Below are 15,520 nucleotides of genomic sequence, written 5' to 3'. Positions count from 1 at the left end.
AGTCTTTTAACCACAACCACAATAACTTTATTGGTAGCACACATTCGCACAGAATCGAACACTGAAGAAGGGAGGGGCTCAGTTCCATCTCTTGGTGTTAAGGAGGTAATGAGTCAGCAACGAGTAAGAATATCCTTCCTGACATTCCCTAAAAGAAATTTATCAGAGCCTGGAAACTGATCATTTGTGACTTTGCCTCATAGTCATGGGTCGTCAGCTTCACTATTAAAAAATGACTCCACCCCTACAGTTTTGATCAGAACGCCAGTGTCACCAGACATTGGCAAAACCTTTGACCTGCTTCGCCTCATGTCTGTTGATGGAATGGGCCCATCAGAATTTCAGACCATTTGAAATGGGAAAGTCACTTTTTTTCAATCAAACCACTTCCACAGTGTGTGCAAGCCTGTACGCCAGGGTTATTCAAGCAACAGATTGCAGTAAACATTAGTGCATGGAAAACATTAATGGTTCACCTCCTAAGTATGAACCACAAAATATCATGCGTTCTAAATATAGTTGCAAATAATCAATATAATTAGATGCTGCTGCGTTACTAAATTACTGTTTGAACGTTAAATCATTGTTAATACAATCACTTGACTCTTGACATGAAGGTCACTTGACATTTTTAGGAAGTTGACCTCTGCCTAGCTAATCGAGTGCTCAGTAGCTGTACCATGTTCCATTGCTTTCTTACAGGATAGGATCATATCAATGACACTGGACAAGAGAGTGAAGTAGCTGTTTCAAGCAATTAAGGTGTTAACCCTCATGTTGCAGTAAGTAAATGCTCCTTTTTTTGAAATAAATGCTGATTTTTCCAGTTGTGTTGTCACATTCAGTTCCTGAAATGTGGATTTCTGATTGACGGATAGAGCGACAGTGATCCAAATGAGAATTAGCATGATTACGTTGTGTTCCTCTAATTCATATCAGCTCCCAATTGTTTCTCTTTTCTAAAACTTTGATGGACCAGCTATAGACTATTTGTCCCTTTCGAAACCCTTAACATCCACCAATATTGTGCTGTTGTCCCACTTGATCGACACAGTTTCCCTTCTGTTTTATAGAATTCCGATGGACAAGTGTTCTGGGCCAGGATTTAGAGAACCCCAAAGTGTATCATGGAGTTCACCTGACCCACAACTATTAATAGATTGTGGTATGGGGAGCACACGGCCCACTCCACAGGTGTGGTACAGCAGAAATGGAAAAGTATTTTTTAAAGCAAAACAATGTTTATTCTATGAACCAAGTTAACCTTTGAAAAAACACACAGTGAACATTTTAGCAGCCATCAATTCAAATACAACCCCCAAAGAATACAACCCTAAGTAATGATTTAAGCTTTCCTTTTAACATCCATACGACTTAAAACACCTTTTACCAGAAGCACATTAGGTTAAAGTCACTACTGTTATTAGTTTTAAATCACCAGGATCGATTTACAGTCTTTAGATTACAGAGAGAGACTCTAATACACCTTCTGGCTGTGACTGCAGCTATCCAGCTCTAAAACGAAACTAAACACACCCTGCAGCAAACAGCCTAAAGCAAAAGTAAAAAGCTGACAGACAGCCCAGCTCCACCCACTCTGACATCACTACAGTAATAAACACCCATTTTCTTAAATGTACTCTCACTACAGATATTTATATATATATACCCATTTATAAACACCCATTTCTTAAAGGTACTCTCACATGACACAAGTGCTTGACCATTCTCTTCTATTCTACATTTCATGGAACCATATCATTTCTTATTCTCTCTCACTGTATATGCAGAATTCCAGCGGGCTAAAACACACCCTATAAGACCATAAGACATAGGAGCAGAATTAGGCCACTTGGCCCATCAAGTCTGCTCCGCCATTCAATCATGGCTGACATTCTCCTGCCTTCTCTCCATAACCCCGATCCCCTTATTAATCAAGAACCTATCTATCTCTGTCTCAGTGAATTGCCCTCCACAGCCTCGTGCGGTAAAGCGTTCCACAGATTCACCACCCACTGGCTGAAGAAATTCCTCCTCATCTCTGTTTTAAAGAACTGTCCCTTTAGTCTGAGATTGTGTCCTCTGGTTCTAGTTTTTCATACATGTGGAAACATCATCTCCAATCCACTCTATCCAGGCCTCGCAGTATGCATTGCTAATGCATTGAATTATAGTGGACCAAACTCATTCCCATTAGCTTTGATCATATTGATGGCCAATAGATCATTCAGTCCTATTGCATGGAATTCCAACTGACCAGACCACCTCTCATTTATTCCCAGTCTATAAATGTGTCCGAGCAAGCATACTGTTGCAATTTTGGATTGATATCTCCAGTACTTTCTTTGTGATCAGTGCCAAAATCAAACTTTTTTTTAAAAATAATTTTTATTGACAAATTTTGAATTTATACAACAATAACGCACCATAGTAAAATACCAAAAATAACAATAATATTAACAATCATAAACATTCGCCCCACCTCCATGAACAACACAGCATTTTAACAACAACGCAAATTAACACAATATAAAGTTACAGAATAGACACTACAATAGGAACCCCCCCCCCCCCCCCCCCCCCCCCCGGGTTGCTGCTGCTATTGACCCAGTTACCTATCTTTGAGCCAGGAAGTCCAGAAAAGGCTGCCATCGTTTATAGAACCCTTGTATTGATCCTCTCAGGGCAAATTTGACTCTTTCCAATTTTATAAATCCCGCCATGTCACTGATCCAGGTCTCCACACTTGGGGGCCTTGCATCCTTCCACTGTAGCAGAATCCTTCGTCAGGCTACTAGGGACGCAAAGGCCAGGACACCGGCCTCTTTCGCCTCCTGCACTTCCGGCTCTACCGCAACTCCAAAAATCGCGAATCCCCACCCTGGTTTGACCCTGGATCCAACCACCCTCGACACCGTCCCCGCCACCCCCTTCCAGAATTCTTCCAGTGCTGGGCATGCCCAGAACATATGGGCGTGGTTCGCAGGACTCCCCGAACATCTGGTGCACCTGTCCTCACCCCCAAAGAACCTACTCATCCTAGTCCCGGACATGTGGGCCCGGTGCAGCGCCTTAAATCGCACATGAGGAGGAAGAGTTGACTCTCTCCAAGGCACCCGCGAAGTCCCGTCCTCTATCTGCTCCCCAAGTTCCTCCTCCCATTTAGCCTTCAGCTCCTCCACTGACGACTCCTCCACCTCCTGCATTACCTTATAGATGTCAGACACCTTCCCCTCTCCGACCCACACCACCGAAAGCACTCTGTCCATCGACCCCCGCGACGGCAGCAGAGGGAATCCCTCTACCTGTCGCCTAGCAAACGCCTTTACCTGCAAGTATCTGAACATGTTCCCTTGGGGAATGCCAAAATCAAACTTGACAAATCGACTGGAATTCTTTGAGGATGTCACGAGTAGAATTGACGAGGGGGTTTCCGGTTGCGGCTATGACCAGCTAAGTCGCACGTTTGGCTGCTCCTGCTACAAAGGTGTTTTCGGGCCGATTGGAGGGCCCCAACGGCGCTGTAAGGACAATCCCGGTGGGGGAAGGCTCCCTGAAGAGAACCAGACCAACTTTATGGTCGGTACCCGGAGTGGGGTGGTAAAGAAAGCAACAGCAGCTCCCAAAAAAAAACGGGGGAAGAAGACCAAAATGGCGGCCGGTGGCGCACCCGAGGAATGGAGGAAATGGGCGGAGGAGCAGCAGGCCGCTCTCCTGCGCTTCTTTACGGAGCTGAAAATGGAGCTCTTGGAGTCAATGAATGCGACGACCACCAGGCTGATGGGAGCCCAGGTGACCCAAGAGGCGTCGATTCGGGAGCTGCAGCAGGAGATGACTGCGAGGGAGGAGGAGGCCACGGTCCTCGTGGGAAAGGTAGAGGTGCACGAGGCACTCCACCTGAAATGGCAGAGCCGTTTTGAGGAGCTGGATACCCGAATGAGGCGGAAGAACCTGAGGATCTTGGGCCTGGCAGAAGGCCTGGAGGGGTCAGACCTCCCGGGATACGTAGCAGAAATGCTGAGCTCCCTGATGGGGGCAGGGGCCGTCCCTTCGCCCCTGGAGCTGGAAGAGGCCTACAGGGTCATGGCTAGGAAGCCAAGAGCAAATGAGCCCCCGAGGGCGGTGCTGGTGCGGTTCCAGCGACTCAGCGACCGTGAGAGAGTGCTGGAGTGGGCCAAGAGGGAAAGGAGCAGCAAGTGGGAGAATTCGACGGTGAGGGTCTACCAGGACTGGAGTGCGGAGGTGGCAAAGTGGCGGGCCCGGTACAACCGGACGAAGGCGGTGCTACATGCAAAACGGATCAGGTTCGGAATGCTGCAGCCAGCGCGCTTGTGGGTCACCTACAGGAACCAACACCACTATTTTGAGTCCCCAGAGGAGGCGTGGGCCTTTGTACAGGAAGAGAAACTGGACTCGAATTAGACCCAGGGGATACTTGGCGGCCGTAGCCGCTCGGGTACTTTCAGCTGAATTCTTTGTTTGGATCTTGAACTCTTGCTGTGGGTTTTTCTTCTGATGTTTTTCCCCCCTTTGCCAACTTCCCTTAGTTATTGTTATTGTGGTTATTCATGGTTATTTATGGTTATTTATGCTGTTTGGTAGAGGGCGACTGTTAAGTACATTGTTATTTGTTATCTATCTGTTATTTATAATGTTAAGTTGGGGAGGCGGGACGGGGGGGAGAGCAGATCGGGGATATGGGCTCCTAGGGGGGGTTCTTTACAGGCATGGACGGGGACGGGGGTGGAACTGAAGATGGCGGGGTGGGGTGTGGCAGGGCGAAAGCGCGGGCTTTCCTCTGTTTTTCCCGCGCGCGGGGCAGAGGAGGGGGGAGGGGAGGAGTGCGGGGGCGTGGGCTAGCAAAGGCGACCTTTCCCGCGCTGGAGCGGGGCCAGGGAGGAGTGGCAAGGGGGGGGAGGCCCCCCCCCCCCCCCCCCCCGAGCCGGGGGGAGTCGGAGTGTGGCAGGAGCAGCCGGGTCAGCGTGAACCAGCTGACTTACGGGAAGTACGATGGAGGGTACATCGCGGCTAGGAGGGGTCCTAGCCTGGGGGGGGGGGGGGGGGGGGGGAGAGGGGGGTTAGGGAGGGACACCGGGTTGCTGCTGAAAAGACCAGAAACGGGAAGTGGAGGACTGGAGAGGTGGGGGGAGGGGGACATCGCCATGGGGAGCGGGTCAGAAGGGGAGGGTCGACCCGGGGCGAGCAGGGAACAGGACATGGCTAATCGGCAGGGGAAGGGGGCAGGTCGTCCCGCAACCCGGCTGATCACTTGGAACGTGAGGGGGTTGAATGGGCCGGTCAAGAGATCAAGGGTATTCTCACACCTGAAGGGACTGAAGGCTGATGTAGCAATGTTACAGGAGACCCATTTGAAGGTAGTGGACCAGGTTCGCCTGAGAAGGGGGTGGGTGGGACAGGTGTTCCACTCTGGATTGGACGCAAAGAACCGGGGGGTGGCGATTCTGGTGGGAAAGAGGGTGTCGTTCGTGGCGGAGGAGGTGGTGGCGGATAAGGAGGGTAGGTATGTGATGGTGAAGGGTAAGCTGCAGGGGGAGAAAGTGGTGATGGTCAACGTATATGCCCCGAACTGGGATGACGCGGGTTTTATGAGGCGCCTATTGGGCCTCATTCCGGGACTGGAGGCAGGGGGCTTGATCATGGGGGGGGGACTTTAACACAGTGCTGGACCCCGGGCTAGACAGATCGAGCTCAAGGACCAATAGGAGGCCGGCAGCGGCAGAAGTGCTGAGGGGGTACATGGAGCAGATGGGAGGAGTAGACCCATGGAGGTTTGGTAGGCCGAGGGCGAGGGAGTATTCCTTTTTCTCCCACGTCCATAGAGTGTACTCCAGAATCGATTTCTTCGTGTTGAGCAGGGGGCTGATCCCGAGGGTACGGGAAGCTGAGTACTCGGCCATTGCGATCTCTGATCATGCACCACATTGGGTGGATGTGGAAATGGGGGAGGCGCGGGACCAGCGCCCGCTGTGGCGGCTGGATGTGGGGCTGTTAGCGGACGACGAATTGTGTAAAAGGGTCCGGAAGAGCATTGAGAGCTATCTGGACTTGAATGACACGGGTGAGGTGCAGGTGGGGATGGTCTGGGAGGCCCTGAAGGCAGTGATCAGGGAGAGCTGATCTCCATAAGGGCACACAGAGAAAGAAAGGAGAGGCAGGAGAGGGAGAGGCTGGCTGGTGGGGAGCTATTGGAAGTGGATAGGAGATATGCGGAGGCACCAGAGGAGGGGCTGCTGGGAGAACGGCGCAGCCTGCAGGTCAAGTTCGACCTGCTGACCACCAGGAAGGCAGAGACGCAGTGGAGAAGGGCACAGGGAGCGGTCTATGAGTATGGGGAAAAGGCGAGCAGGATGCTGGCACACCAGCTTCGCAAACGAGATGCGGCTAGGGAGATTGGGGGAGTGAAGGAGAGGGGCGGGAAGGTAGTGCAGAAGGGCAAGAAGTGAATGGGGTCTTCAGGGATTTTTACAAGGAGTTGTATCGGTCTGAGCCGCCGACGAGGAGAGGGGGAATGGAGGACTTCCTAAACAAATTGAGGTTCCCAAGGGTCCAGGAGGGGCTGGTAGAAGGGCTGGGGGCGCCAATAGGGCTAGAGGAGCTAGTCAAGGGAATAGGTCAGATGCAAGCGGGGAAGGCGCCGGGGCCAGATGGGTTCCCGGTGGAATTCTACAAGAAAAATGTGGACTTGGTGGGACCGGTACTGGTACGAGCCTTTAATGAGGCGCGAGAGGGGGGGGTTCTGCCCCCGACAATGTCGCAGGCTCTGATCTCCCTGATATTGAAGCGGGATAAAGACCCCGTGCAGTGCGGGTCCTACAGGCCTATCTCGCTTCTGAATGTGGATGCCAAGTTGCTGGCAAAGATCCTGGCAGCTAGAATAGAGGATTGTGTGCCAGGGGTAATCCATGAGGACCAGACAGGGTTCGTGAAGGGGCGGCAGCTCAACACGAACGTGCGGAGATTGCTGAATGTAATTATGATGCCGGCAGTGGAGGGGGAGGCTGAGATAGTGGTAGCGCTGGACGCGGAGAAGGCATTCGATAGGGTGGAGTGGGAGTACCTGTGGGAGACGTTGGAACGGTTTGGGTTTGGGGAAGGGTTTATTAAGTGGGTGAAGTTGCTCTACTCGGCCCCGACGGCGAGTGTAGTGACAAACGGGAGGAGGTCGGAGTATTCGGGCTCCACCGAGGGACCAGGCAGGGATGTCCCCTATCCCCCCTACTTTTCGCACTGGCGATTGAACCGTTGGCGATGGCACTGAGGGGTTCAGGGGGGTGGAGAGGACTGACTAGGGGAGGGGAGGAACATCGAGTATCGCTGTATGCGGATGATCTACTGCTGTATGTGGCAGACCCAGAAGGGGAATGCCGGAGATAATGGAACTATTAGCAGAGTTTGGGGACTTTTTCGGGGTACAAACTAAATTTGGGCAAAAGCGAGGTTTTTGTGATACACCCGGGGGATCAGGGAGAGGGTATTGGGAGACTCCCCTTCAAGCGAGCAGGAAAGAGCTTTAGGTACTTAGGGGTGCAGGTGGCAAGGAACTGGGGGACCCTCCACAAGTTGAACTTTTCCAGGCTGGTGGAACAGATGGAGGAGGAATTTAAGAGGTGGGACATGGTACCGTTGTCGCTGGCGGGGAGGGTGCAGTCAATCAAAATGACGGTCCTCCCAAGGTTCTTGTTTTTATTTCAGTGCTTGCCCATCTTCCTCCCTAGGGCCTTCTTCAAAAAGGTGACGAGTAGCATCATGAGCTACGTGTGGGCGCATGGCACCCCAAGGGTGAGGAGGGTCTTTTTGGAGCGGAGTAGGGACAGTGGAGGGCTGGCACTACCCAATCTCTCGGGGTATTACTGGGCGGCAAATGTGTCAATGGTGCGCAAGTGGATGATGGAAGGGGAGGGGGCAGCTTGGAAACGAATGGAGAGGGCGTCCTGTGGCAACACAAGCCTGGGGGCCCTAGTAACGGCACCATGGCCGCTCCCCCACACGAGGTACACCACGAGCCCGGTGGTGGCGGCCACCCTCAAGATCTGGGGGCAGTGGAGGCGACACAGGGGGGAAATGGGAGGTCTGTTGGCGGCGCCAATAAGAGGGAACCATAGATTCATCCCGGGGAACATTGACGGGGGATTTCAGAGCTGGTACAGGGTGGGCATACGGCAGCTGAAGGACCTGTTTATAGAGGGGAGGTTTGCGAGCCTGGGAGGGCTGGAGGAGAAGTTTGAGCTCCCCCCGGGAAACATGTTCAGATATTTACAAGTGAAGGCATTTGCTAGGCGGCAGGTGGAGGGGTTCCCCCTGCTCCCCAGTAAGGGGGCGAGTGATAGGGTGCTCTCGGGGGTCTGGGTCGGAGGGGGGAAGATATCAGACATCTACAAGATAATGCAGGAGGCGGAAGAAGCATCAGGGGAGGAGCTGAAAGCCAAGTGGGAGGGGGAGCTGGGAGAGCAGATAGAAGACGGGACGTGGGCGGATGCACTGGAGAAGGGAGGGGGGGGGAGGGGAGGGGGGGGGGAGGGGAGGGGGGGGGAGGGGAGGGGGGGGGGAGGGGGGGGGGGAGGGGAGGGGGGGAGGGGAGGGGGGGGGGGATGGGGAGGGGGGGGGGAGGGGAGGGGGGGGAGGGAGGGGGGCAGCAATGGTCGTGGGGGGACATGCACGACTGTAACGCGGGCAAGTCTGCTCGCTGCTCATGTCTGAAACTGTAGGCTGCCTTGTTTGTTAAGTTGTTGCTTGGGGGGGGGGGGGGGAGGACTGGTGCGCGCGAGGGGGCGGGCGAGGGAGGGATATTTGCCTAGAGGGATTGTGTTGTAAATAATTTAAAAATTAGTAGGGGTAAATGTCTGTATGGAAAAACTCTTTCAATAAAAATTATTAAAAAAAAAAAGAATTGACGAGGGGGAGTCAGTGGATGTGGTTTATATGGACTTCCAGAAGGCTTTCGACAAGGTCCCACATAAGAGATTAGCATAGAACATAGAACATTGCAGCGCAGTACAGGCCCTTCGGCCCTCGATGTTGCGCCGACCTGTGAAACCCCTCTAAAGCTCATCTACACCTATTCCCTTATCATCCATATGACTATCCAATGACCATTTGAATGCGTTTAGTGTTGGCGAGTCCACTACTGTTGCAGGCAGGGCATTCCACTCCCCTCAATTTAAAGCTATATCCCCTCATGCTAGACATCATCATTCGAGGAAAAAGGCTCTCACTGTCCACCCTATCTAATCCTCTGATCATCTTGTATGCCTCAATTAAGTCACCGCTTAACCTTCCTCTCTCTAACGAAAACAGCCTCAAGTCCCTCAGCCTTTCCTCATAAGATCTTCCCTCCATACCAGGCAACATTCTGGTAAATCTCCTCTGCACCCTTTCCAACGCTTCCACATTCTTCCTATAATACGGCGACCAGAATTGCACGCAATACTCCAAATGCGGCTGCACCAGAGTTTTGTACAGCTGCAACATTACCTCATGGCTCCGAAACTCAATCCCTCTACCAATAAAAGCTAACACACCGTACGCCTTCTTAACAACCCTCTCAACCTGCGTGGCAACTTTCAGGGATCTATGTACATGGACACCGAGATCTCTCTGCTCATCCACACTACCAAGAATCTTACCACTAGCCCAGTACTCTGCCTTTCTGTTATTCCTTCCAAAATGAATCACCTCACACTTTTCTGCAGTAAACTCCATTTGCCACCTGTCAGCCCAGCTCTGCAGCTTATCTATGTCCCTCTGTAACTTGTAACATCCTTCCACACTGTCCACAACTCCACTGACTTTAGTATCATCTGCAAATTTACTCACCCATCCTTCTACACCCTCCTCCAGGCCATTTATAAAAATGACAAACAGCAGTGGCCCCAAAACAGATCCTTGTGGTACACCACTAGTAACTGGACACCAGTCTGAACATTTCCCCTCAACCACCACCCTTTGTCTTCTTCCAGCTAGCCAATTTCTGATGCAAACTGCTAAATCCCCCTGAATCCCATGCCTCCGTATTTTCTGCAATAGCCTACCATGGGGAACCTTATCAAACGCAAATGTAAATCGCATGTAAAATTATTGCACATGGAGTTAGGGGTAGAGTATTGAGATGGACAGAAACTGGTTGGCAGTCGGGAAACAAAGAGTAGCAATAAATGGTTTTGGTCAGAAGGTCGGTGTCACCAGACATTGGCAAATCCTTTGACCTGCTTCGCCTTGTGTTTGTTGATGGAACGGGCCCAGCAGAATTTCAGACCATTTGAAATAGAAAATTGGAATTTTTCCAAGTGGAATGCAGTGACTAGTGGGGTACCACATGGATCAGCGCGAGGATCCCGTTATCCACAATATATATTAATGATGAAACTAATTGTAGGACACAATTTAATAGGGAAAAAAAAGAGAGTCCTGTTTTGGATGCATTTAATGGGGTGTTTCTTGGTGTCTGCAGTGCTGAGCACGACCCCGCTATCCAACAAGACCTTTCTTCGGGCCTCGGTGAATGCCCTGCTGAGGCCTCATTTAACTTGCATCTTGCACTGCCGAGCTGAGCCTCTGGACCTCCCCCCACCTCAACCGACCTATTTCACCCCACCTCATAAGGCAGGCCCGATCCCTGGCATGGGAAACCTGGCACCTGGGCACTGCCCCTGCCACTGTGGAAGTGTCACCATGGCGCTGCCAAGGTGCCCAGGAGGCCGTGCCATGGTACCACGGTCCTGCTGAATGGGTTGAGTGGGTAGTGGTACTCAGGGTGGTTTTGGGGGAATGAGAGGATTGGGGGGAATAGTGACACCAAGAAGGGCGGAGGGGGCAGTCGGAAGACTCCTTCAAAACTTACCTGAAATATCAGCCCAGATTGTCCTGGACTGGGGACTAGAACCAATGATAATCAGACTCAAAGTGAGCAGTGAAACCTGAACAAAAGCTGATGATTCACATGCAGGGAAAAACCAAACTCAACCTGCTCGTAACAAAGCCACGTATCTGACTGAGCCGAGACCATTTGGGCAGCACGGTAGCACAAGTGGAAAGCACTGTGGCTTCACAGTGCCAGGGTCCCAGGTTCGATTCTCCGTTGGGTCACTGTCTGTGTGGAGTCTGCACGTTCTCCCCGTATGTGCGTGGGTTTCCTCCGGGTGCTCCGGTTTCCTCCCACAGTCCAAAGACGTGCAGGTTAGGTGGATTGGCCATGATAAATAGCCCTTAGTGACCAAAAAGGTTAGGAGGGGTTATTGGGTTACGGGGATAGGGTGGAAGTGAGGGCTTAATGTGGGTCGGTGCAGACTCGATGGGTCGAATGGCCTCCTTCTGCACTGTATGTTCTATGTTCTAATTAAGGAAGAACCAGGGGCAGCACGGTGGCCTAGTGGTTAGCACAGCTGCCTCACGGCGCCGAGGTCCCAGGTTCAATCCCGGCTCTGGGTCACTGTCCGTGTGGAGTTTGCACATTCTCCCCGTGTCTGCGTGGGTTTCGCCCCACAACCCAAAAATGTGCAGAGTAGGTGGATTGGCCACGCTAAATTGCCCCTTAATTGGAAAAAATAATTGGGTAATCTAAATTTTTAAAAAAAAGGAAGAACCGAAACCTCTCCTCCCCAGTATTCACAAACTTAGCAACGGGGAGAGATCAGGAGCTGAAACTCTATCCATTTTTACCCTGCTGCAACCCTGAACAAATATCGTGCAAATGACCACAAAATGATTGGAATCTCTTTCTGAATTTCCTGCAGGAACTGTGAGGAGGTATTAACTTCAAGAGACTGCGAGCAGTTGTATCACTTTGTTTATTCAGCGCACAGACCCGTGGCTTTGGCAGCGGGCGAATTCCTACACATAAAGTAAGTGATGCTCCTTCTGAATCAAGGGAATGAGCACAGTAATAGTCCGTGCATCCGAAATTCTGTTTCACTGTCTCCAAGGCCAGTCTCGGAAGTGGAATAGCAACTGAGAAAGAAACAGTCCTAAGTATGATGGTGCTGGGGTTCATGTGTAGGGCAAACACTTGAGGATAGGTGAAAATGGCTTGACCCAATAGTGATGTTTTCCGTATCCATCACTACTCCCTATCCCCGCAGAAAGTATCAGTGTCAGTCGGTTCTGAGGAAGCTCACTACACACAGATCCATGCCAGGGGAGGTTGTGGAAGCAGATACATTATCGGCGTTCAAAAGGATTTTTGACAAACACATGGATAGGATGGGTATAGAGGGATACGGCACTAGGAAGTGCTGAGGGTTTGGGCAAAGATTGGTATCATGACCGGTACAGGCTTGGAGGGCCGAAGGGCCTGTTCCTGTACTGTATTGTTCTTTGTTCTTCAACCATATTTACAACTTCTTCAACCTTGTAATATTGCTGCCAATTTCTCCAGTCCTTAAAAATGAACATACGTATTTTTGTGTTAACCAATTGCTTAGGTGTGGTTTGTGCCATGATGTTTGTCCACGAATTGAGCACAAGGAAAAGAGAAACACAATTAACTGACCTAATTCTCTGTGGGTAGAAACATAAGAACATAAGAACATAAGAACTAGGAGCAGGAGTAGGCCATCTGGCCCCTCGAGCCTGCTCCACCATTCAATGTGATCATGGCTGATCTTTTGTGGACTCAGCTCCACTTTCCGGCCCAAACACCATAACCCTTAATCCCTTTATTCTTCAAAAAACGATCTATCTTTACCTTAAAAACATGTAATGAAGGAGCCTCAACTGCTTCACTGGGCAAGGAATTCCATAGATTCACAACCCTTTGGGTGAAGAAGTTCCTCCTAAACTCAGTCCTAAATCTACTTCCCCTTATTTTGAGGCTATGTCCCCTAGTTCTGCTTTCACCTGCCAGTGGAAACAACCTGCCCGCATCTATCCTATCTATTCCCTTCATAATTTTAAATGTTTCTATAAGATCCCCCCTCATCCTTCTAAATTCCAACGAGTACAGTCCCACTCTACTCAACCTCTCCTCATAATCCAACCCCTTCAGCTCTGGGATTAACCTAGTGAACCTCCTCTGCACACCCTCCAGTGCCAGTACGTCCTTTCTCAAGTAAGGAGACCAAAACTGAACACAATACTCCAGGTGTGGCCTCACTAACACCTTATACAATTGCAACATAACCTCCCTAGTCTTAAACTCCATCCCTCTAGCAATGAAGGACAAAATTCCATTCGCCTTCTTAATCACCTGTTGCACCTGTAAACCAACCTTCTGTGACTCATGCACTAGCACACCCAAGTCTCTCTGCACAGCGGCATGCTTTAATATTTTATCGTTTAAATAATAATCCCGTTTGCTGTTATTCCTACCAAAATGGATAACCTCACATTTGTCAACATTGCATCCATCTGCCAGACCCTAGCCCATTCACTTAACCTATCCAAATCCCTCTGCAGACTTCCAGTATCCTCTGCACTTTTCGCTTTACCACTCATCTTAGTGTCATCTGCAAACTTGGACACGTTGCCCTTGGTCCCCAACTCCAAATCATCTCTGTAAATTGTGAACAATTGTGGGCCCAACACGGATCCCTGAGGGACACCACTAGCTACTGATTGCCAACCAGAGAAACACCCATTAATCCCCACTCTTTGCTTTCTATTAATTAACCAATCCTCTTAAACATGCCTTGAAGTTTAAAATGTTTAAAATGGTGTTTTCCTCAGGCATCTTTTGGAATCCACTGGCTATTACCCAAGGTCAAAAGGGGTTAAAGAGCGGGGATGTTCTATCTGAGCCGTGAGGTGAAGCTGGGCTGTGTGCCAGCGTCTATGTTTTTGTTAATGATCCTGTCGTGTGGCACCATGAGAAGAGTCAAAGAGTTACAGACCACCTAAGACAGCAAGGATTTCCATCCCCCCACCTCCCAAACCTTGGTTTTCCACCCGTTGAAACAAATGGATTGGGAATCATGGGCAAAGTGACACAGCAGCAGAAAGTCCCTTTTGTCATTGGAGAAGTTCCTTTAGAAAGGACGATTCAATGAAAAATGAATGTGGCCAAGCCCACTGCTTTTCAACTTGTCCAACGGGTGAAGTAAGAGGTTCCAGTAAGTGTAAGACCTGGCCCTTTACATCATGTTATCATCATGTGGCAACTCAGCAGAATACTTTTCTCCTTTACAAAGGAGTGAACCAAGGGAAATTTTGGGTCCACTATTATTTCTTCCTCAATATCTGTTAAGTAATTTCCCTCCAGTCAAGACTTGCCTGTTTGACCGGTTGCTGTATAAATCTGTAGACAGGAGCTCCACCTGCAGGCTGTGTGTTACTGTGTATAAGATGGAATTAATTATCCAGTTCCACTGCGGTAACTTAATGCTAATGCACCACTGCTGGAAAAGCTTCCCCGAAATAAATGGAGGTCAGAAGGACAATGACAGCAGAAACATGGGAACACCAGAACTTGGAAATCCCACTCCACGTCACTCACCATCCTTCACTGTCTCTGGGTAAAAATCCTGGAATTCCCTCCCTAACAGCACTGTGGGTGTACCTACACCTCAGGGTCTGCAGCGGTTCAAGAAGGCAGCTCATCACCACCTTCTGAAGGATAGCTAGGGATGGGCAATAAATGCTGGCCTAGCCTAACTGGCGACACACACATCCTTCAAATTACTTAATAAAGAACCGCTCCTGAGGCATCTTTAAGGCCGCTAAATAAATAACCTTTATTGTCACAAGTAGGCTTACATTAACACTGCAATGAAGTTACTGTGAAAAGCCCCTAGTCGCCACATTCCGGCGCCTGTTCGGGAACACAGAGGGAGAATTCAGAATTCTCAGTCAGTACAGGAATTGAACTTGCGCTGCTGGCCTTGTTCTGCATCACAAACCAGCTGTCTAGCCCACTGAGCTAAACCAGCTCTCTGATTTCATCAGGTCAGGCACTCTATTGCACTCTATATTGCACTCTACAAGCAAAGGTGGCTGAAGAATACATTGCTCGGTACCAGGCAGTGATCTTTCTCAGTGTTGATGCCACGAGGCATAACTTCACCAACTGTACGCTGTGCTCCCCATGACGTTACGGTAATGGAGTGCGACCAATATTTCAGGAACATCCTGGTCTATACCTTTCCTGTATTAGCAAGAACTTGTATTTATATAGTGCCATTCCCAGCTCAGGTCATCCCCAAAACTGCTTTGCCACTAACCTTTGAAAAGTGCTCAGTGTTGTAATGTGGGAAGTGCTACAATCAATTTGCACTAAGCAAACTCCGAAAAGCAGCAACCAGGTAAATAACCCGTTGGTTTATTGATGTTGTGTGAGGGTAACTATTTAGTTTTGTAAAAATAAATTTAAAGGGGCCTCACGGTAGCATGGTGGTTAGCATCAATGCTTCACAGCTCCAGGGTCCCAGGTTCGATTCCCGGCTGGGTCACTATCTGTGTGGAGTCTGCACGTCCTCCCCGTGTGTGCGTGGGTTTCCTCCGGGTGCTCCGGTTTCCTCCCACAGTCCAAAGATGTGCGGGTTAGGTGGATTGGCCATGCTAAATTGCCCGT

At 50.1% G+C, this 15,520-nt stretch overlaps 1 protein-coding gene across 1 annotated transcript in view; it reads left to right on the top strand.

Moving 5' to 3' along the window:
* LOC119977307 (cohesin subunit SA-2-like) overlaps positions 1–15,520 on the top strand; it is a 150,927-nt gene that overhangs the window by 76,021 nt on the left and 59,386 nt on the right. The window contains 2 exon segments of the mRNA XM_038818070.1: positions 703–782; positions 11,751–11,858. Of these exon segments, the coding sequence (XP_038673998.1) occupies positions 703–782; positions 11,751–11,858 (188 nt within the window).

Source organism: Scyliorhinus canicula, chromosome 14 (genome assembly GCF_902713615.1).
Source record: "Scyliorhinus canicula chromosome 14, sScyCan1.1, whole genome shotgun sequence".
NCBI classification, from domain to species: domain Eukaryota; kingdom Metazoa; phylum Chordata; class Chondrichthyes; order Carcharhiniformes; family Scyliorhinidae; genus Scyliorhinus; species Scyliorhinus canicula.
The sequence above is the reverse complement of the archived record's forward strand: the minus strand, read 5'-3'. Positions and strand labels throughout refer to the sequence as shown.